A 23,215-nucleotide genomic window follows, 5' to 3' on the forward strand; every position below is an offset into this window, starting at 1 on the left:
TTGAACTTGCCATGTTGATAGCCTTCTGCCAGCGTTGTCACTAACTTCCCTGGCATAGGTGGGTGCCTGTCCTATGAGTACTTCGATGTGATACAGGGAAACAGCTGTTACCTTCAAAGAACTGAGCTGAGGGATAGTTTGTTACCTAGTGAGGAGGAAATTAGATGGCCAGTTAGGAGACTTGAGTTCAGCTCCCAGGTGTGATTGTTGTTTTTGAAGACCAAGTTATGTCTGATCAAAATAGAACGCATTTGGTATTACTCAAGGCATTCAGTTTAATTGTACAATAGGCATTCATTCTAATTACACAGTGCCAATGTATAGCAATGGGTGCTGTGTATTTCTTTTAAGGCATATTTTTGTTGAAACATACCAGACAAGATATCTTGGTAGACAGAAAAAAATTATAAGGGATACAAATATTTTTTTTAATGGAAACTTTTTAAAACTTACCAGATGTCAGTATGTTTTTAACTATTACTATAAACAAATGTGCATCTCTTTCAGTTGGAACTCTTACACTTTCTAACTATTTGAGATCTGAAATGGCAATTTGTAGTAGCCTGATATATGTGCTCCTGTGTCTGTGCATGTATAGAGTGTACATCTCACATTTAATTTTTTTATGTTTCCATTTTAGACTGTAAGATGACTATGTTGAAATTATTTATTTTGGTGTCAGGTATGTATCATTTTCAAAGATAATTTGAAATTTGGTGTCAGAAGTGTAAACTATTTTATGAGCTATTTCTCACACATTGTTAACATTAATTTTTTTTTTTATCTTCTAATTCTTCAATATACAAATAATTAGATGAAAATTAGTAATTCTGTCATTTTACCTAATGAATAAGCAGAAGTGACTATGTATGCATAGTATTTCAACTTAACTTGACATTTTCAAGCGAACTAATTCTCATGCTGGTAGAGGGAAGAATGTATGCACTAAAGCTTTCGAGTGTATTCTTACACCTCATCTTTAGGAACTTAAGCCATCCCAGCTATCAGGAGGCTGGCCTTCTAGCATCCCTGACAGCAGTGGAAGATACAGTGATCTGGAGAATTCACGACCTCCTCTAGAACTATTTAGAGGTGTGTATGGTGCTTCTATAGTAATATCTTAGGATTAGAAATACATTTTTACAGTGAATCTTTCAGTCATTTTCATTTATAATGCTATCACAAAGTAGTCTCACAGAGAATGGAGTCCTTTTAGATGGTGAAATGAAGCCAAAATGTGCACCTACACTACTGTTTCCTTTAGAGTGCCACATTTCCTGAAAATATTATGGCAAAAGAAACAGGTACTAGATGGCAGGATCCACTTGCTAATTGCACCCCTCCTTTAATAAACTTCCGTGATATGTAGGATTTGGCGCAGAAGGCCGGAATTCTTGTCATTACCCACTAGATGTCCCCATCGACACAGAAAAAACTTTGAGAATGTATTTTTCTGCCTCTTCAAAGCAGGTCGGTTGTTCTTGCCACACCTTAATCAAAGAAGAACTTCAGTCCAAGAAATTCCAAGAAATTTCTTATGTTCTTTTAAAGCCGTGTGTCCTCTGACCTTGTTTATTAACTGGAAAACATTGGAATTTTTTACAGGAAACCACACCTGGAATATTCTACTAAGGCTTGGCCCCATGTGGTAGTAGGCTTCTCCATTCCTTACCCTAATTCACTTTGCTCTGCTTGTCTTACATCCAGAGCCATTTGAATTGCCTATTTGGTAAAATAAACTGATAAATCCTGTTAAGTATCTTGCTAGTTGGAAGTTTAAAATAGGCAGTATCCCATTTTCTTATTATCTATTATAGCTATCACATCAGAGAATCCCACTGTAACAACTTCCCTGGTCTTTATTATTAACACAGCTACACGAAGATTATGGATAAAAATGAAGGGGAGATAAAAAATATTCAGGCAGCTTCACTTGCGTAGGTTTAGCTGTTCTGTGTTTGAATGTTCATTGATTGTACCAGAGGTATTCTTTGTTATAATTGTCATTATTTTTAGGCCAATTTTCAATGATTTTGTTTAAGTTGCTGTCTCATGTATTAATGCATTTTAAAGTCAGAAAAGGCAATTGTCATGATCAAGAGGATAGACTTCTTGATAACTCCAAGCAGCCCTTGGGTGAGCATGTTTAAGCAGTGTACACTAATAACTGTAGCTGACTTAGTGTGCTGCTTTATTACCTCAGAGATCACCTAAATTACCATCTATTTTGGCTAGAATTCCTGTTGCATATCACAATAGAAAAGAGATCATAATGGATGTGAATCTGAGCAATTGTTTGCGAAAGGCCAACGAATTACAGCATGTGTTTCAAAAGATGCTCCTTTGTAGTCCATACTTGTGCAGATACTGCTCCTGCAGTGAAAAAGTTGTCTGAATTCTGGAATGAATTTTGCTGCTTCTATATTCTGTCTATGTATTTTGCCTTTTTTCTCCTAGATTTGAGTTCCCTGACTGCAGTTTTTTCTGCATGCTACTTGAAACCAAAGTCAAGTGATATCTGACCATTGTACAGTACATTGAAATAGACTGAATTTAAGTTTATTCCTTTAACAGTTTTCCAATTTATTAAAATGCAGATATATTAGGACTTCATTTATTATTGAATACTTTAAATGCAACTGTTGACATTCAGGTGTTTAGTTCAGAGAAATAAAACTGACAAAGTATAATAATACATTGCATTTAGTTAGTGTATTATATCCAAAATTTATGAGCATCATGCAAACATTATCCAAAGTGTTGCATTCTTACTGTAAGTCTTGCCGTATTCACTTTGTGAAATAGGCACACGTGGCACAGGGGGACTCTAAGTAGCTCAGGATCATTAATTAAGAACATAGAATTCAGAATTTCTCCTCTATTAAACTACCATTTTTCACTTCTGATGTAATAAAGATAGTACACAGAACATCCCTTCAAGTCATCCCACCAAAATATTGACAGTACTCAGTTAAAGGAGTTCCAGTTCCATCAGAACTTTGTTGTTAAGCTAACTGAGCAATTTCCGAAGCAAGAAAGCATTCAGGAAGTGGTAAATTCATCAGCACAACAAAATGAATGGGAGGATGTTCTTTTTACACTGAACCTTCAGGATGCCTCTCTAATCATCCTTCCCAAAATGTATGGAAAAGACTTAGATAAACTCACCATTACACGCAAATGTGACTAGCTGTTGAAGTTATCTGGTTCTGGGATTTCTGCCTAAAACTAACATACTCTACAGTGTTTGCTCTAAATGTTTCTCTTGGTTCCAAAGCAGAAGGATAGGAATGAATGCTTTACTGGTGTGCCATAAACAAGGCAGTATGCAGTCATGAGATACTCAGCTAATATCAGGCCTGAGATCTCTGCCTCAATTCTCCTCCCTGCTCCCAATCTGTGTACTATTTTTTTATTTTGGTGTAATTGTTCTGTGAAATTGTAAGCTTCCTGTTAAGTTACTCATGTGGCATATGCCACTATGTACTTTTTTGCTAAGGATTTATGTTTTCTTTCTTTGGAAACAAATCCTTACCTAACTGCACTTGTTTCCTCTTGTATAACAGGGCATGTCTGTTTCTGACTATTAGTATTTAGAAACAGTTTTAAATCAGTGATCTTAGCTGTAAACTTCTCTGTCAAGGCCACCTGACAGCTTTTCCAGGTGGAGCTGTTTTCACAGGTGCTTGTCATTCAAGCTGTGGACGAGGCCCTGAGCAACATGATGTGATGTCAAAGCCAGCCCAGCTTTGAGTTATAAGTTGCACTTAGATGTCTTCCTGAGATCCCCTTCCAACAGAGAGTACTCTATTATTGTGCATTTCTCCTGAAATATTTTACAGCATTTATTGCATGATTTATAAAATGCAATTAAATATAAAGGATAGAAAAGGTAAACATACGTCATGTTTATTTTTGTTTGTTTTGCAAGCTTGAGTTGCTCATGAGTTTGTCTCATTATAATAGCAAGACTTTACCTACTACAAGATAAGGATATATGGATTAATATTGGCACTGCATGCTTATGTTATTTGCCAGCTTCCAGGAAGAAGAAAATATGTGCAATCTATCATCAACCATTTTCTGTAAGTCTAGAAACAACAGCATGCCCTTCTTGAATAGATAGTCGTAGTATGTTGATTATGGAAAATCTTAGCAAAATTTCTATGAAAAAAATACTTCGGGTTTTTTTCAGTGAAGTTAACATGTACAGGTATAAATGAAGCAAGCATGACATCAAAGAGATATGGCAGGTTACGATATGACTGACATTTCAGAAAAGTTTCTGATTAGGGGAAGCTATAACGTCACAGTCAAAGAAAGAAGCTTCAGCTGTTTAAAAATATCTATCCTATTTAAACTGTTGAAGCTTCTTTCTTTGACTGTGTAAAGTACCTCCACTTGCAGATCTCACTTCACAAGTGATGTGTTCCTGTGTTTAATGAAGTTGAAAGAAAAAAATATATTTGGCCAGTCATAGAAACATTATTCTTTTCCTTTTCTGTAGCTGAATAATTTATAACTACTGAAGATCTCTATGTGTATCGCCAGGTTTTGTTCTACATGATGAAAGAGGTAATCTCAAATTGTAAAATGTGTACAACAGTGTAACAGTTCTGAGATTCCCCCTGAGTTTTTCAGATTCCTGATGTGAATCAGTTCTTCTTCAAATCTGTCAAAGCTGTTAAATCCATGTTTCCCACTTTTTTACTAACACTTATTTATAAATTACAGTTTTCTGAAGTTGTCTACTTTACCCATGGTGTTTGTCTTTGAAACAGGAACTTTTTATTTGGTTGAACTCTCGAGCTGCTTTTTAGCTCAACACCCACCCCCCCACCCCCAGACCCGTATCAGTGGATGTGAAGGATCTTTTTGAATGTCTTCTTGAAATTCTGGTTACAAAGAGGATATAGGAATGGATTTAAGGTGGAGTTCACATAGCCAAGCCATATAGTGAACATGTGTAATTTTGAAAATTGTTCATGGCCATGGAAAGCTATTACCATAAATAATACAAAATAGGGAATCCAGCACAGCATAAAGGCTGCCATTATGACCCCTAACTGCATAGCCGCTTTCCTCTCCCTGTTCCCATGCAGTCCTTGAACGTGCCTTTTGGAATGGGTGCGCAGACTTTGCCAGGTTTTCCTCAGGGAAGTCAGTCCTCTGAACTCCTTGTTCTCAGTCTTTTCCAGGGGACTGCAGGCTTTTTCAGGGTTAGGACTGGAGTGCTCTCTGCAGGGTACCTCCTCTGTGAAAGTGTGGCTGTCTGATGCATCACTTAAGTCACTGTCCTGTGAGCTAGGCTCTTCTTCATTTTCGTTCTCTTCTGTTACACACACGCACTTCTTTCCTGCTTTATCCAGGCCTGGCTCAGGCTGGGCAGTGGTGAGAGGAAAACAGCTCCATTTAAGGACTTGCTGATTACTCTTGCTAACAAACGGCCTTGAAGACTTATCAGAATCACTGAAATGAAGCTCTGCCTCCATATTTTTGGGCTGAGGGGAGCTTTGCTTGTCTTTGGGAGGAGTGTCCTCATCTAAGATTTGCTTTTGGAGGCAAGTATTTTGCTTGTTCTTCGTCTTACTCTGAGGTATGGGTTTTTTTCCTGAGGAAGACCAATACGATCCATTGTTGAGCTCTCGGTGTTGACAGTGTTTTCGAACAGCTCTGAATATTTTATAGTAGAACCATAACATCATGACAGAGGGTAGGTAGAAATTGAAAATGGCTGTCACCACTTTAAACCAGGTGACTTTAGAGAACTCAGTTTCACATTTGTTTTCCTTTACTTTCCTTTCCCCATTATTAGCAAAAACATGCCATCCTAGGATTGGAATGATCCACATGAAAGAGAGCAACCAACACCCCAAAATCATTAGTGACGCTCTCATTTTTGTTCTATACTTGAGATATTTCAGCGGTTGCTGAACTGAACGATAACGGTCAACGCACAATATGAAGAGATTGAAAATGGATGCAGTGCTGGCCACATAATCCATTGACAGCCAGAACAGACAGACTGGTAAGCCTAGAGTCCACACAGGACTTAGGAGATAAACAATATTCAGGGGCATAACAGCTGCACCAACTATAAGATCTGCAATAGAGAGGCTGACAATGTATAAATTGCCAACTGTTTGCAGCTTCTTTTCAGTTTTCACAGCACATAGTACTAATATATTCATGACAATAGTGATCAGTGAAATGCTTCCCAGGAACACACCTAGAAGAGCTGAGTGAGGGTTAGTTGAGTTCTCTGTTGTGTTTGACATGTTTTGCATGAGAGCACGGAATGAAAATCAGAGATGTCCAGGCCTTGGAAATGCAGTCTTGGTTTACACTCCTGGATGAAAATGTGTTTGCTTGCTCTGTGATTGTTATTTCCAGAACTATAGAAAAGAACAGAAATACATTCGATCACTGTAGTAGTAAAATAAAATAATAAAACTAATCTGTGTTTCAGCTTAGCACTGTGCTTTTTAGGACTTTGCTAAATCATGAATTTTTACAACATTTTGCATACGGGTAGTTTGTGTTCTATGGAAAGTACTGGAGCAAGCTCTATGAACCAATCCAAAATTGTTTACAGAGGTGTTTTATGGGGCTTCATGTAATTATTACCCCAGGATCTAGAGAAGAAATTTAAGTCCTCACTTTTAATTTGTTATCTCTCATTAAATAGCTGATCAGGAGCCATAACATAAACTACATATTGGCAAACCACTTTACAATGTGTTAATAAAAAGCAAATTAACATGTTTTGTACTAAATAGTTCTAAACACACCTGTAGGAGGGGAGGATAGAGAATGCCTGAAGAGAAATGTGTGAGAGGAGGATGGAGAATGTCTGATCTGGCAGGACATGAGAGAACAGCTGGGTATTGTAAAGGAGAGTAAGAAAGATAAACATGGTTATCTAGTAGCAAATAGGTGTCTGCACACTTGTACTGATCTATAGCTATGTAACTGCATGAATGCTTTCTGCCCTGAGCCTGGTGGTACATACAGCTGGAATTTGTATCCGGGTTCAGAGATATAAATATGGACTTCTCTGCACAATAAAGTGTCTCTGGTTGCACCACAACTGGAGCCTGTGCCTTCAGACGCCACACACACCGGTCATTATTTACAAACTACATCTAACAGTTTGGGAATACAGCAGTTGGATTTAATTACCCACCAATAATATGGTATCATACGATGTCAAGTGACAAGGTACTCCGTACAATAAAAAGACTCCAGCTGTATGCACTTTTAGTTGATACAGAGTCTCAAATAACTCCTAAGGTTGCACCCAGTGCCTATGTTTTCACTGGTAGGCATTCGTTCAAACTTCAGCTAATGAATAAACTCTTCCTACCCAATTTAGGTTACACAGATTTCAGACATTTAAAGATGGCAGCCCTATTTTATTTCAAACACAAACCAATAAAAATTCCGGGAAAATAATAGGGATTTTCAGGATCAATAAGCATCTTGCAGCCTCTCAAATGTATATAAATATAGGGTCATAGAATCATAGACTGGGTTGGGTTGGAAGGGCCATCAAGGATCACCTAGTTCCAAGCCCCCTGCCACAGGCAGGGACACCGTCCACTAGACCAGGCTGCACAACCAGGTTGCCCAAAGCCACAGGGTCTTTTAGGATGAAGTCTACTAGTCATTCAGATGCCCAAGAAATATGCCAGAATTGTTCTCCAATAACTTGGAGAAGCCACGTCAGTCCTGCACGCTTGTGGCTGCTGTTTGCTGCATTAAAGCGGAAAGTAAATTGGAAATAAGAGGAGTTGAGACTGAAACACATAACAAACCTTTCCTTTATACTAGAATTTTTTTTTATAATTAATCTTTAATAAATTAGCTATTATTACTTGCTTAGAACTTTGGCATGAATTATGTGTAGAGCCTTCAGAATGAAAACTCTTTAAAATCTTCTATATCCCAATGCTTAGAGTGCTGAGGAATTCCAGTGCATACACTGCAGTTAAAAAACAAGAAGGCAACCTACTAAACACTCACCATGGCATATACAAAACCTATTTTAGAGTGGGCCACATTTGCCCAGTTAGGCTTGTTTTCTAGTCACATTCATTTCTACATATTATTTTGCAGATGTTATCAAAGAGTGGTAGATTCCCTTTGTACAGACACAGTAAGTAGTGTGTAGCTTTACGGTGATGTGACCTGCATTGGAGAAACTATAGGTACATACTGCACTTGTGAACATAAAGGTTATGTATCAAATCATAGACCTTAGTTATAAAACGTGTTTTTTCTTCTGTTTTCTAACACAAGCATAGTAACTCAACTATTGGCAATAAAAGGGGAAAGGAAGGGAGGGAATGCAGAGGTAAGAACAGCACCTTTTCAAAGTGGAGTAGATATGCTACTCCATTATCTAGAAATTCTCCATGGCTTTGGTATCTTCTCCTTCCCAACTGCTAACTTCATAAGTGGATCTAAAGTCCAAAAAATGATTAATATTTTAAGTCTTGGACCATATGATAAGTTCACCAATTTTGTCTCCAGGATACACAAGAAGAATATCTGTGAGGGTGATATATATTGTCTACCAGTTCTCTCTTATAGTGTTTGTCTGAGTTTATGTTCTGGTAAATTTCTTACAGAAATGAGGAAGGAAACTGAGACTGTAGACATACTAGCTCAAAGTATTTCCACAGCTAACACTGAGAGGTATGTGTGGGATTTCTCATCCTTGTTACTCTAAAGATGGTCAAAACAATACAATGCAATAGATTATTCGATATTAGGTATTTCATATTGCAATTCAATAGTTCAATATTTCATGCTACCTTTATCTCTTTTGTATTCCAGTAGTCGGGGTTGAAGCTAAAATGTTTGTGTGATTTCTTACAAGACCCTAAATTGCTTCTTCCTTAAGCTTTACTTACAACTGCCTGGTGTTACGAGAGAAGATGCGTGCTTGGTAGCGGTAGCATGCATAGGTGGAGGAAATACGTACACTGTGGGGTAGGAGCTCCAGAGCCGTGTTCTGCAGTTCTGTATTCTGTACAGCCTTCAGGTCCTGTCATGTGTAGCTCTTCAGTGGCAGCTAGTCAAGATGTCAGAAGATCACAGAGGCTTCAAGCATCTCCTGTTTGAGAATGAGAATAGAAATAACTCCATGGATCTTAAACCAACATATCCCAGCCTGTCATTGTCTGGTTGCCCACAGTTATACACTGGAACCTCTCTGCTGGAGTTAAGTGTATGGGGCATGGTCAAGTCAAGAAGTTGATGTTAATTGCTTCAGGGACCTCATAAAGAAATGACTGATCTTCAGCCCCACCTATTTTAATTTAAATTTATGGCAAAATAAAGGAGAGAAGACAACTTTAATAGAGTCTTCAACAGAAGGAGTAACAGCAAAGTATCTGATTAGACAGCTCTCCTTGGTTATTTATGAACTGCATATGGAATAAAACATAGAGTAGGATATAGTAAATGGTGTAGACTGCTTCCCAAACTTTCTCTTTAGCACTGCTGCAGTGAGATAGGGTAGGATTCAAGAAGCAGACAGCAGAATTTGATCTGGAGAACTTCTGCTCCAAAGAAGGCATAAAGATCTAGCTTTTCAACTCATGCTCTGCTTTTATTAAAATATATATTATTAAATGCTGAGCTTATGCAGGCTATAACAGTCCAAGAATGATGTCAGGTGATGCAAATCATTTGAGAATGCTAAGAACAAGAATAGCTCAGGGTAATGCGTTTTCTCTTTTAAAAATACACGTACTATCAGGTTCTCCATATTTATAATAATTCTGTTTGATAATGTAATTTTCATCACAATTCATTTGAGCAGTTCATAGTCCCTGATGGATTTTATCTTCTCTGCTTTATAGACAGCTGGCCATGTACTATTAAATTTTAAAGTGGAATGGAGGAATAGGTCAAAGTGACCTGCTAAAAATCATACAATAATGTCAGATATGAAACCAGCCAAAGCTCCCTTGCTCTCCAAAGTCCTGACTACTATACTGGGTTTTTGTGTCTAGACTTTGGGTCTGTATTTGTTCAGACACCCTAGACAAACAATGTTGGTTTAGACCTTAATTATCTTTTCCTTTTTTTTAACTTTAATGCAGTGCAGGCATCTTAGTCTGGCTTTCACCGTCTGACATCTTCCATTGCAATATGTCCACTTACATGAGAGGGTCTAACATGGCTGGGGTGGGACCATACCCAGTAACAAACGCCTACAGTATTAATCACTGGAACAGGCTTGCAAGAACCATTTTCCCTAGTCTAGAGTGAGTTGATCTTGAGGCTAGATTAGGATATTGAAGCTTTACAGTGCCGCTGCATTCTTCTTATTGAACAGTTTGTTTTTCATGTGTGATCTTTTACAACCCTGACTTGTGAGTATTCTCCCACCAAAGAAAATATGATAAGTGTTGATGAAAAAAGAAGCCACTATAAGAGGTAACTGGAAGAGGGTGTGTGAAGGACGTTCTTAGAACGGTGCTATCTGTCTCAACATTGCTGGCTGACCACAAACCGACTCAGAGGCCCTGTAGAGAACTTGTCTATATCTGGCTTCGGCGGACCACGGACGTTTACCCAAACACCGCTGCACCTGCTTGACCACAAAACCCACACATCTCCTGTTTTGTACCCTCACCCCAACAAGTACGTCCAGACCCCAGAGGATGAAAAATTCTCTGGTAAGACGGTATGGGTGCTTGCACCACCGCTGAGTGAGGGGTGAGGCTATGCAAAACAGCTCTTGGAAGGAGCAGAGACTTTTGGGTGAACAGCTCTCGGACATCTATAAAAGAACCGTGACAACCAGCACCGAGTGGAATTCCCCACCTGACGTGAAGTCGATCCGGGCTGATGGGACCCAGCTCCATGCGGTGGTAGCTATTGCACCTCTCTTTATTTTTCCTCTCTTTCTCTCCATTTCCTGCCTCTATGCGAGTACTATTAAACTTTTTTTTCTTTATGGCATTTGACCTTATTTGTGTCTTAATCTCACTCTGGGAATCACAAAGAATCTCCCAAGACCTGACCATTCCGGGCCTGGACAGGTGCCCATACCTTCAGCATGAAACTTGTATACCCAGCACATACTTCCTACCTATCCAGTTTTTTCTGAAGCCAAATCATACCTCTGAATCCATTAAAAAGCTGTACCAAGGGACTGAGTTGGCCACAAAATGCTTGGAATAGAGCAGAAATGCAATGTTGCCTTTGTATGAACTAGTGCTTGCAACTGTCTCTTTGCATTCCCTAGCACCCAACACCATAAGCTGCTGTGGTTTCCTCCTGAGATCTTTCAGATCATGCAGAATTCTCCTTAGCAATAAGTTATCACAGGCATTTAGCGGCTGTCCTGGTTCAACCCGAGCTGGCAAGGAAGTATCACACAGCCACTTGCTTGCTCCCCCACCCCCAGTGGGATGGGAAGGAGAATCAGAAAGAAGGTAAAATCCATATATAGAGAAAAGAACAGTTTAATGATTGATATAAAGCAAATAATTTATATAATAATGGTAAACAACAATAATGGTAGTAGTAGTAGTAATTAAAAGGGAGACAACAAAACCCAAGAAATAAACAGAAACAAAAATCCCCAAAACCCAAGTGATTCACAATACAACTGCTGACCACCCACTGACCGATGCCCATCCCACCCTCAAGCAGAGATCAGCCCCTTCCGGCCAGTTCCCCCAGTTTATATATACTGGGCATGACGCTCTATGGTATGGAATATCCCTGTGGCTAGTTCGGGTCAGCTGTCCTGGCCCTGCTCCCTCCCGGCTCCTGGGGCACTGCTCGCTGCCAGAGCCTGGGAAACTGAAAAGTCTTTGGCTTTGAGTAAGCACTACTTGGCAACAACTAAACCATCAGTGTGTTATCAACATTACTCTCATACTAAATCCAGAACACAGCACTGTGCCAGCTACTAGGAAGAAAATTAACTATCCCAGCCAAAACCAGGACAATAGCATAGCAGACATACTGCAATCCCACACTCGTGTGTGTACAGGAAAGAGAATGTTACGGCTTTCTTGAATCTTCTAAGGGCTTGAAGAAGGCTTCCAATGCATGATTTCTTGTGCATCTTGCACCAGTCAGCATCCATGCTCTTTCAATAAGGAAAAAGTTGTAGAAGACCTACATCTCCCTCTTGTACACAGGCCAAGAGAACGGTACAAGAGAAAACAGTAAGCTCCTCCTAAGAAGCAAAGGTGACTGCACCCAGAACAGCATGCAGAGAAGTTGCATTTAGTTGCAGAAATGTTATGTTGTTGATCAGTGCCCTCTAATACCACCCTGTATTTGGAGCTTTGGCTCTTATGCCACTTGCCATACATCCTTGCCCACTAAGATTACACTGAACTGCCACGCAGTTGCCACTCTTTGCTAGAATTAGGACATGTTGCCACACGACTTTGTCCAATGGAAGGTAACTAGAAAATAACAAGCCTTGCTCTGTATTATGAAATTCACTGATCGGCTCCACCGTGCTGTAGAGAAGATTGTAACCTACGCTTTTTGTTCTTAAACTTCCTACCATCATCATTGGTATTGATGTTACCAAATATCAGCAGTTGGGCATCATGACAGCACTGTGATTCGCAATAGCAGCTTCTTGATCTTCATTGAGGCACACACCATTTTAAAGTGGCTGCAGACTGGTTGTTGTGGTATATGCACCCTTCTTCAGGAGCTACTGATTTAATTCCTTATCTGTAATTCAGTTTTCAGCAGAGGTACTGTAATAATACTTAATAAATGTGTTTTAATGTTTGGACAGTTTAAGTCTCGTTAAACTGAGCCAAAGCTCACTAATACAGAATAAATTTTAAAGAAGACAATCAGCCTAAGACCATAGCATCATAGAATCATTTGGTTGGAAAAGACCATGGAGGTCTTGGATAGCTCTTGGGCATTTCTAAACCCTGACGTCACCGTGAAATGCCTTCTTTAGTTTTTACTGTCTGTAAACAGCTTTTTCTACAAGGAAAAGCGGCAATCATTATTTGCTTGTTATTGTATCACAGTGCTAATTCTTCCAAGGAGCAAGAATCTACTGGGAGATCCTAAGTGGATGCCTTACTGACTCATTAGTGCAGGTGCAACCTATTAGCCCTGACTAAGTGGGAGGAAGTTTCTAGAAACAGATGTTGGCATCTCTCTCATGGATAGGTTTTAGAGAAACTGCAGCCACAATAAGAAAAGGCTAGGCTAGAACAAAATTCTTGTTCATCAGGCTAAGTTCGAGGCAGAAGGTAAGATTTGATTCCAGATGACCTCTGTTGGCTATGTTGTACTTAAGAAACCATATTAAATTATCCTTTAGGTATTGAAAGTAATTAACATGTTAGGGGTTTGATTAATTTTCCTCTCAAAGACTTGCTTATTTCTCTGTAAGAAAACAGTCCCTAGGCAACACCTGCTGATATTCAAGGAATATTTTTGATCAATAGTAAATGAAAAAACTTGATAACCTGCCTGCTGTTTCCATTCAAATGACCCCCTATCTCTGTCTAAGAACTAGGTGGGGTTTTTTTCTTTTTCCTCAGAAAAGTGCCTGCCACTATCAAAGGAAAAACTGGATTCCATCTGTGCTCGAGTTATCTCTTCTAGGCAGTCAGAAATGAAAAGATTACATAATCTGAAGCTTTAGTGTCTGAACATTCAAATTTTGCCAGACCTCCTAAATCGTCCTTTCCTCCGCCCCACCCCCCCCACCCCCACCCCCCGCCCATACCTATTCTAAAGGCAGTGAGAGTTATAAATAAATCTTTTACTATGTGAACAAACAACCCAGCCTGACTGTGAAGAAACTCTTAACTGACGGATTCGGATGTCTGGCTGCCTAGTTTTGCATGAACTTGTATCGCATGCATTTGGTGGCAGAGAATTTTCAGTAATTCTTGATGGAAATGCTGTCTTAGGGAAAAATGAGGCCAGAGCTAATGTAGCAGATGGACACTATTGCAGATGTGCTGAAATCTACTTTACAGACCAGACTGCAGAGAGAAAATTGCTGAGTTGCTGGACTGGTGGTCTGCATGCTCATTTCAGGAGTGGGATGCCCTGGGAAAAGGTGCAGGCCTTCAGTGTGCTGGTGGTGGTTGGCAAAGGTGCTGTTCCTGGGGAGGGCAAAGACAAGCTGGCTGTTTCTGAAGCCTTCTACACACTTTCAGTTCCAAAGAGAGTGAACGGTCCAATGCTAGAATTACTGCACTTCTTTTTCCCCTCCTGGTTCAGTCACTTGTCTAAACGAAACGGTGAATAGGCTGTGTAGCTTCAGAGCAAGAACAAAGCAGAATAGAAGAAGTAATGCTGTTACATCCACACTCCTAAGGCATATTCATTCAATCATCTCTAGGAATGCACACGATGACTCAGTTTAAACTAGAACTGAAGTCTTCTTGAATTAATTTATCCATTTATTCTGAACATGCAGTACACTGTGAGTGGTCCTCCAACGCTTGGAGCAGTGAGTAGGGGACCACTTCATGCAGCATTGCAAAGGAACTAGAGCAAGGTCATCACTCCTGCCCTTTTATACAGGTGCGGTCTGATCTGTGACATCAGATTTATCCTTATTCCTCTAAACTGGAGGGTGATGTTCTACAGTTAGCAAGCAGACCTTATGAACAACAAAAAGACAGAATGCAGAGGCTATTGTGAAGGGAACTTGAAGTTTTTAAGGAATTTTATGAAGTCTTCCAAGGAGAAAAAAGGTATTTATCATTATAACTGTATGATATACTGAATTTGTAACTTGCTTATAGAAGGGTAGTTTCTTTTCAGTCCAGCAATACTACTGTGCTATTGCTGATTTTTATTTGTATATCTGGATTTTAGGGTACAGGCTGTCAGGATTACAGGTAAATACTTCTGCTTTTACTTAATCAAGGAAATACTACATCTGGTTTTCTTAGTGAAGCATAACTCAAAGAGCAAGAAAATGGGACAGGCTGAAAGATTTGAAAATATCGGTGAAAGTTCAGCTTTGGGCTTGTACATGATGCTTGACTTTATTGTACTTGATATTTTCAGGTTTTAGTTTTTATAGAATCACAGCCACATGCATCAATCAGACTGGCAGGCTACATGCTGCTGTCAGCACAGATTTTTCTGATTGTTGGTCTTTATGCTTTTATTTGGCTGAGGGTCCTGGCTTTAGTGGGAATGAAATTATCGACAATTTTAGCTATCTGCCAGCAAAAAGTTTAGACCTCCGCAGCCTTCTGAAACAAAGTTTTAGCATGAATAATGCAAATCATTATATACAGTCATGCTGTCCCTCCTGTTTGCACACATGCATCCCGAGTCCTTAGCTTTCTACAAGAAGCACTGAACTCTGTGAGGAAATTGAGTCACCACGGCAGTGTCTGAGCTCAAGTCTTCATTAAGGTGCTGTACGGTGTCTGCTTTTGAAAAGACTTGTCTCTTTCGGAAATAACTGCCTCTGGTGTTCTGACCTTTCACCTACCTCCCCCTGACTCGTGCACTGTTTTCTTCGTTGCATTAAGAATACTGTACTGGATCGTATCTTTAATCTTCCTCTCGCTTTACAGTCTGATATCTTTGGGTAACTACTAAGTCTATCTACTGTTAAATTTCTTGTGGGGGGTCAGGGAAGGAAAACAGCTTTTCATTTTGTGCAGTGAGAACAAACATGCTTATTTTACCGCTGACAAATTTCTCAGAGGTCATTTAAAAGTATTGATAAATCATTAATATAAAATTTTGCCATTATAAAAGAAAAAAAAAACCGAAACCAAACCAACTGCGTAGCCAGTTATGTTTCTAATACTGCAATAGTGTACCTTTGCTGACCTTACGCTCTTTCCAGTTTTAAACAGCGTGTTGTGCTGCTACATGGAACTGAGTTAGTCCCAGAGTTAACTAGTGTGCTTCTGTGGCGTGTCAGAGTGGTCAGTCACTTTCCAGCTTAATTGAGAAGTTAAATTATATGCTGTTATGAATGCACATCACTTCAGGGGAACTAGACAAACTATTATAACCTGTCAAAAGCATATTATTTCTGTAAAATTTGGAAGAATATGACTTCATGGTACAAATACAGCTTCACTGTCAAGCAACTGGAAGTTTGAAATGTTCATTACTTCAGTTGTGCCTATATGGAGATACTGATTTGAAACCGTTTGGCATGAAAAACATGATTTACTACTTGCTTATGCCTTATCTACATGGAGAAGCACCTTGTAAAAGGAGTATTTTGAAACAAATCTAATTCGTCCCAGTTATTTGGCTCCAGCTGATACTCACTTTGCATCCTTCCATCAAGTCTTATGTTTCTGTTCTTGGGCACTCACAAACACGAGAGGTTGGTTTCAAAACTTAGACTCACACTGTAAGGGCCAGTTCCCGAGCAAAGACTAATCGCAGAAACATTCCTGTGAAGGTTCTTACTCTCATTAGCATAACCAGAGTGCCATCAAAGCTCTTTTCCTTGTGCAGGGGAGTCAGTCCTAGGGAAAACTTTGCTCTGGTTTTGTTATTTCTTGTGTGTTCCCGTGTATGTGTTCTGCACTTTTTTTTTTATTTTATGAAGTTAATTATTTGATCTCCCCAGATGACAACAAATACAACTTTTACCATATGGTTCCTATATGATGCCGACTATGTGTGAACCCAGAAGTATAGGCTAGGTATTGTTTACAGTATACAACCCACCCCACACCCATTTAACTTAAAAAAATGATGATCAGAAGCCATATTCTTGGAGCTGTGGCCATCTGTCCAAAATGGAAATTGAATCCAAAATACAAACGTGTTAGTCTAAGGAAGTGTTCACATAATAATATGCAATATACAGAAAAATATCAAATATTTGTTCAAAAAAGTTTCCTGTACTATGTAAGGTATATACCCAAGAAGTGAAGCTTAATGTGCATCTAAAATGCTTTCCTGTGAAGAGAAATCCTTGTGTGAACGGAAAATACTGGCAATAGTAGCATTTAATTGTATGAGCATGCATGTCCTGATTAATTTGCATAGATGAGCATACAGTTTAACATACAGTTTAATGCTAAGTAATACTTTACTCCAAGCAGGAAGCTAAACGCCAAAACCAAATGGAGTCCTGTGAAGCTGGATTTGGTGTAGAGTGGTTAGGAGCTGAAACATTCCTCTGAACCACGTACGACTACTCAAAGGCTAGCGAGTAGTGGTGAAGAGGAAAGGCAGTGCTTATGTTTCCTTCTTTAAAGAACAGTTACCATTTGTGGCATGCAATTTTACTCTGGCTATGCTCTTTGCTATAAACAGTTTACCATTAATACTGTCAGATTTCACATGCTGTTTATGCTTAAGTCCTTTCAAAATTGTTTTTTGCTGGTGTATTTATGGTACTGATTCCACTGCACATCATTTCTTTTCTGTTTCCTCTCTTTAGAACTCAAAAATAGTGTTGAAAGCTGAAGTGAAGCACGGAACTCTGCAGGCTTCCACAGTATCTACCGGTTCATGGCATTGTTCTGGGTTCTTAATGTTACTTTTTAGGCTGAGAATTGACTCAAGAGCATTATTTTTCCATGCATAACTAAGGACAGAGCACCTATGTCTTTGAGATCTCGAACACTGGCGTTTGTTTATACTCCAAACCACATTCTGCTGCTTTGAATTTTCATTGTTCCAATACTGACACATATTCAACAGTGTTTTGTAACTCCTGGAGACACAGATCAATAGTTGAAATCAGGCATGGAAAGCGAGGGAAGAATAGAAGAAAGTGCATTTTCCTGTGCATTTCAATACATCCTGCTTCGTGCCAAAGCTGTAAGGTTCTCCTTCTGCAGTCCTTTGCTTCAGCTTCCCTGAGCTTCCCCAGGTTTTTCCTGGTCGTCCCTCTGCCCTTTCTTTTGCGGGGAATGGAACGTAATAGCTGGCCTGTATGATTAATATGAAAGCTACAGGAATAGTATCAGGAAAAAATATTAAATATCCTCTGGCATTCAACTACTGACAGAAACTTGGCTAGGGAAACACTACTTATTATTTAAGAAGAAAAAATTGTCAGGATGTGGTTCATAACCTGGAGAGCCTTAATTTACAGGAATACAGTTGCAGGCTCGTTGCTTGTCAGCAGAACCAGTGAAGGCAGTAGGTTCGGTGCATTTGTTTAGGAACATTTTGCAATTTGGAAAAGGGGAAAACAAACACATAGAAACTGTAGCTGCTTAACTGGAAAGAAGGTTTTCTTTTACGGGGGATCCCATAAATGGAATAGTGAATTGCAGGAGAATCATACAAAACTGAAAGCGATCAAGTTACATTTAATGTTAGAATCAACTTGAATTTCTTCTAGTACATGGATCGTAGTAGAGCCATGTCCTTTGAGTCAGTGAATAAAGTACATGAACAAATATGCAACAAGCAGCCTAAAAATCTCGTCTAATCTGGAAGCAGTCAATACGTGGCTATATGCAGCTAGATTATTACCGGAATCTACATCCTAAGAAAGCAGGTGAACTTTGATGTATTACAGTTTAAAATGAAGCCCATCTCGAGAATTTTCAGCAAAATTATGTAGTCTTAGCCATTTGAAAGTTGATGTTTGGGGTTTTTTTTTTAAGACTGTTGTTAATGAATGTGTATCACTGACAGCTCTAAACCATGCTGAGCAATACCGACCCAGAGCAGAGGGCATTTTTACATTCAGTGTCCTTAGTAGAGTCAGTATTTGTAGGAAAGAGATCTCAAATACCATGTTTTAACTTCCAGTAGCATCTCCTACATCAGGGCAGTCTGAAAGTGTAGCTTCAGCATCTTTCAGGTGTTGAATGCATGAGGGAGACTTGGAAACCTGTGGGATGCCTGGGTGTGTCCTGTCTAATGCTGCCATCTTCTGATGAGCGACCTTCATTTTCATATACTAATACTGAACCTTTAGAAGTTTAAGTTGTTGACGATGTATACATGTGCTCAGCAATATAATTCCAACTTAATTAAACTATTTTCTAGATACTGTTGTATATGATACGTATGTACATTTTCTTTTTTTCCCGAAGAAATGTATTATTTTTTACATCTGTGTCTTAACCTGAAATTATTAGTGGACAGATATATCCTTTTTTCCCCTCTGGCTGGCATTTTTGCACAACTATTTTTAATGCTGGGCCTATATTTCACAAGCACTAAACCCAAAAGAGCTAACAGAAAATGGATAAATTGCAAAGAATGTTCTGGCCTTCAAAATCTAAACCCAGACCTTCTATTAAACTCTTCTTCCAGCGACTCAACTTTCTGTTTTGAGTTGTACTAAATGTCAGTTTTTCCATGACAAAAATACATAAATGTTCCTGTGGTGGTATTTCCCATATATGGATCATTTTTTTCCCAGAAACTGGGGGGAAATCCACCATGACTAGAACCCTAAAGCTTCCAGATAGGGTATTAATTTTCCCTGCTAGCCTAAATATCATCAGCATCATCTAGTTCATTATCAGTGTGATCTCTTAACAAACCAGTATTTAAGTGTTATTGTCATTAAGTAGCACAGTGCTGGAGAAACGTTCCCTTCCCTACTCCATTAGCTAGCTGTAAAAAGAGATTTTTGCTGTAGGTGTTAGGCCTATTTAATAACTGCTGTAGTAGACGAAAACTCCTTTGTGCTTTGATGCAGTAAACAAAACCACAAGCTGTAAAATCTCTTATAAATGAGGGGAATTTTTCCGTGTTGTGGTGCCTTTAAAACGGAGTAGCTGCAGTGGTGCCTTTTCGCTGGGGATCTGTTCTGTACTTGGAATCCATTAATCCAACTTCACTAAACCAGGACGTCTTTCATACAGGGACAGCAAAAAATCTTTAGAGGTTTTTGGATTCTGCCTTGTGTTACTACTTACTCCAACCCTTGATGAACTGTAGAATAAGCTGGGTTTAGTATTTCTACGTCAGAAATAGTTACCTTTTTAAAATGTAGCTCAACCAGCCATTTAGATACCGAGATTTGTCTGTTTCTTTCCAAGTGACCTGGTGAGTCGCTACTGGAGAATCACTAAACAAAAAATCATGTATGTAAATGCGAGCTGTTAGTCCTTTAAATGTTGAGGTTGCATACCCCAAGACTATACCTCCTATGCAGTTTAATGGTTTCCAGTAGAAATAACTGGGCATGGATAAACAAAGCTTCATTGACTGATAAAAGTTAACCACTTGTTACAGGTAACAGTGTAACAAAAAAGTGGGGGAAGAAAAGACTGATGAACCTATCTATGAATAATTTCTCTGAATTCTGAAGAAATGCTAGATGTGGATATTATTTTAGAACAAAAATAATTCAGCTTCAACAAAGATGGATTTCTCAAGTTCAGATTCATATCCTTCAAGTTGTTTTCTTTTGTCTAGCTCTTTGTATATGTATCGAAGAATCTAATGTTGCTATTCTTCAAAAGAAGGAAAAATATCTTAGAACTCCCCTTGCTCCAGAGTTAATGTCTGGTCAAGGTAAGCACAAACCAACTCATGATCATACTAATATTACAATTCATAATAGGAAATGTGTTCCTAATACTTATTAGGATCTATTACCCAAACAAGACTACAGAGCAGTGTCTTTAACATTTTATGAAACAGATTGAACCCTTCAGGCTTCAAGAAAATCAGACATTTATTGTGAATCTTCCCTCCCAAGCCCCAGAGCTACTGAAGTGCTGATCAATATGAAATTTCTTTGGCAATCTACCAAAATGAGCTTGAATTTCAACCCAAGTGAACTTTTGGTGCTTTTAAGCTATACAAAAGACTTCATCACAAAGATGCACAAATTTAGAAATCCCAGTGGGTGTGTGGACTTACTGTCCCTTTGTATGTTAACAAAAGTAAGCCCTGTTACTTAAAAGGTTTGGTTTCAGCTCATTTAGATATGTTAATGTACTAAATTATTTTTTTGCTCTAATTTGGAATATATATCGAGTTGTCAGTCTCTTCAAATGTCTGGTAACCTGACTGTAGTAGTATGATGAGCTCCTTCATATTTTAGCAATTACCCATTGAGTGTCTGAACTCTTCCTTTTAAATAAATATATGACTAAAACAATGTCTTAACTTTCTCCAGGCATTTTAGTGTTGCTTGTTGAATTAAACGAATGGCTAGGATTAACTGCTGGAGCACAAGGTCTTACAGCTAGAGAGCCTGGCATCTTGCAAGTAAACAGTTTAGAAGCAGCTTATCCAAGAAGTCCGATTCCTCTCCATCATTCCTGCGCAGTGTCTGCAAAGGAAAGGCTGGAGAGGCTACACGAAGCATGGCCCAGCGGTAGCTTTAGGGCAGGTGATGTCCCTACTATACCCCCCGTTCCCGCTGTCCCTCCTCAGGGTGGGATGGACTTCCCTGCATTCGGGAAATGCCACGGGACCCGTGTGGAAATTAACGCAGCCACGATTTCCCCCCACCGGCAATCGTACGATGGCCTTCTCACCCTGACCTTCGATATTCAGGCAGCCAGAGTCACCGCCAGGTGTAACGGGGACCGTGGGCTCTTCTCCTCCTTCCCCTCACCCGCACAGCATCCTCACGCGCGGTGCCCCGCAGCTCCGCGCCCTGCGCGCTCGGGTGCGCGGCCGGCCCCCGGGGAGGCTGGCGCAGCTCCGCGTGTCCTGCTGCCCCTTCCCTCGGGAACGCCGCAGCCCCCTCGGCGTGTCGGGGGGTGACCGGCCTGGCGCCCGCCTGTACGGAGCCGTTCGCCCCGCGCCGTGCGGAGTGCGGGGCAGCGCTGCGGGGCACGGCGCTGCGGGCACGGCGCGGAGCAGCCGCCTCCGCCAGGCCCGCAGTCCCAGCCCAGCGGGGGCGCCGCAAGCTCGGCGGTGCCCTTGGTCCCGGCCGCTGGTCCCGCCGCCCGCCCCGCCGCGCCCCGCGCCGCCGCCCCCCGCCCCGGCCCGGCTGCCCCCGCCCGCGGGCCCCGCGCACTCACCGGCAACGCGAGGAGGCGAGCGGCGACCGGCGGCGGCGGCGGGCGGCGCAGGGCTCGCACGGGTGGCGGCAGCCGCGCCGCTGCCTCCCCGTTCCCCGGCCGGTGCCCGCGCCCCCGGGCTGGGCCGGGCTGGGCCGGGCCGGGGGTGGGGTGGGCTGGGGGCGCCCCGCCCCGCCGGTGCGCTGCCGGCGGCTGCTCCCGGCCGAGTTTCGCCCGTCTGCGGGCCCGCGCCGCCGGGGGGAGCGCTCGGCTCTGCCTGCGCCGCTCCGCGGGGCCGGGGGGCCGGGGCCGCCACCGGGCGCTGCTGCTCCGCCCGCGGCGGCGTCTCCCCTCCCCGCTTCAAGTGCCGCCGGCGGCCCGGCTGCAGCCCGCAACCCCCGCGACGGGGGGGCGGGAGCTCCGCCGGGGTCTCGGGAGCTCCGCCGAGCCGGGGGCGCCGCCGGGGCCGCCGCCCGCCACCCCCCGAAGGCGGCTGCCGTGGCGGCCGGGAGCGCCGGGGACGCCTGTGCTCTGGGGACGCTGGTACCCGAGGAGCAGAGATGCTCCGTCCGCAGCGGGGCAGCTGCCCTGCGGGGGGACGCGAGGAGTTACCCCGGGAACACCGGGGTCCTGCGGAGGAGCGGGGATGGGACCCTGGGTCGGGGTCACCCCGCGCTTGTCCTGGCTGCAGGGCCGTGCGCTTGCGCTGGCAAGGAGTGGGTGCTCTTACGCAGCTTGGTAAAAGTTTCTTCCAGCGGCGCCGTCTTACAAAACTAGTTCAAGACCTGAGAAATGTCAGATGTGGGAGACGTTACTGCATAGCCTACCTAAAGGGATTTTTTTGGTGACTGGACCTATGTCCAGTCTATCTGCTCTATATTAAACATACACACGGGGTGGGATTTTTTGCAAAGGAAAGCAACTAACTTAGCAGTTTTCACTCCTTTCTTTTAAATCGCCTTTATTCTCCCTTCACTTTTTAAAATGTTTTGACAAGTGTTGCAGAAAGCTCCATGTAGACTCAGAAGGAATCGTTTGTTGTATCTTACGCAAGTCGTAAAGAATTCATGCAATTATGTTTTTGCAAACAGCATACTTACACGCTTTTAACTGTATTGTAACTGTGTAACGAGAGTATCGTAAACTTTGCACCACCGTCACCCCATTGTGTATTGTCGTCCCCCCGGCACCCCATGAAGCAACAGCAAAATACGGGGAAATGTATTTTCATGTGTTCACTCACGCACTCAGTCCGGCAGAATGATCTCCTTTGCCGAAAAGTGCACCTCTGCCAAGTGAGGGGT

The 23,215-nt window shown here is 41.4% G+C and overlaps 1 protein-coding gene across 2 annotated transcripts; it reads right to left on the bottom strand.

Annotated features, from left to right (window-relative positions):
• Positions 1-257: 257 nt before the first annotated feature.
• On the bottom strand, positions 258-22,036 carry HRH1 (histamine receptor H1). 2 transcript variants are annotated; one of them, XM_040592660.1, is made up of 4 exons: positions 21,933-22,036; positions 8,990-9,121; positions 8,370-8,465; positions 258-6,395 (listed from the first exon to the last, which is right to left on the bottom strand). In XM_040592660.1, exon 4 carries the CDS (start codon positions 6,285-6,287, stop codon positions 4,854-4,856), a length of 1,434 nt encoding a protein of 477 aa, XP_040448594.1. In that variant the 5' UTR covers positions 6,288-6,395; positions 8,370-8,465; positions 8,990-9,121; positions 21,933-22,036; the 3' UTR covers positions 258-4,853. The 2 variants fall into 2 exon arrangements, with proteins under 2 accessions (XP_040448594.1, XP_040448595.1); XM_040592661.1 differs by lacking the exon at positions 21,933-22,036 and adding an exon at positions 21,447-21,654.
• Positions 22,037-23,215: the final 1,179 nt, after the last annotated feature.

This window comes from Falco naumanni, chromosome 4 (assembly GCF_017639655.2).
Source record: "Falco naumanni isolate bFalNau1 chromosome 4, bFalNau1.pat, whole genome shotgun sequence".
Taxonomy (NCBI): Eukaryota; Metazoa; Chordata; class Aves; order Falconiformes; family Falconidae; genus Falco; species Falco naumanni.

Coding starts and splice junctions, on each gene's coding strand:
- HRH1 (XM_040592660.1), bottom strand. CDS start 6,287: ATGCAAAACATGTCAAACACAACAGAGAACTCAACTAACCCTCACTCA.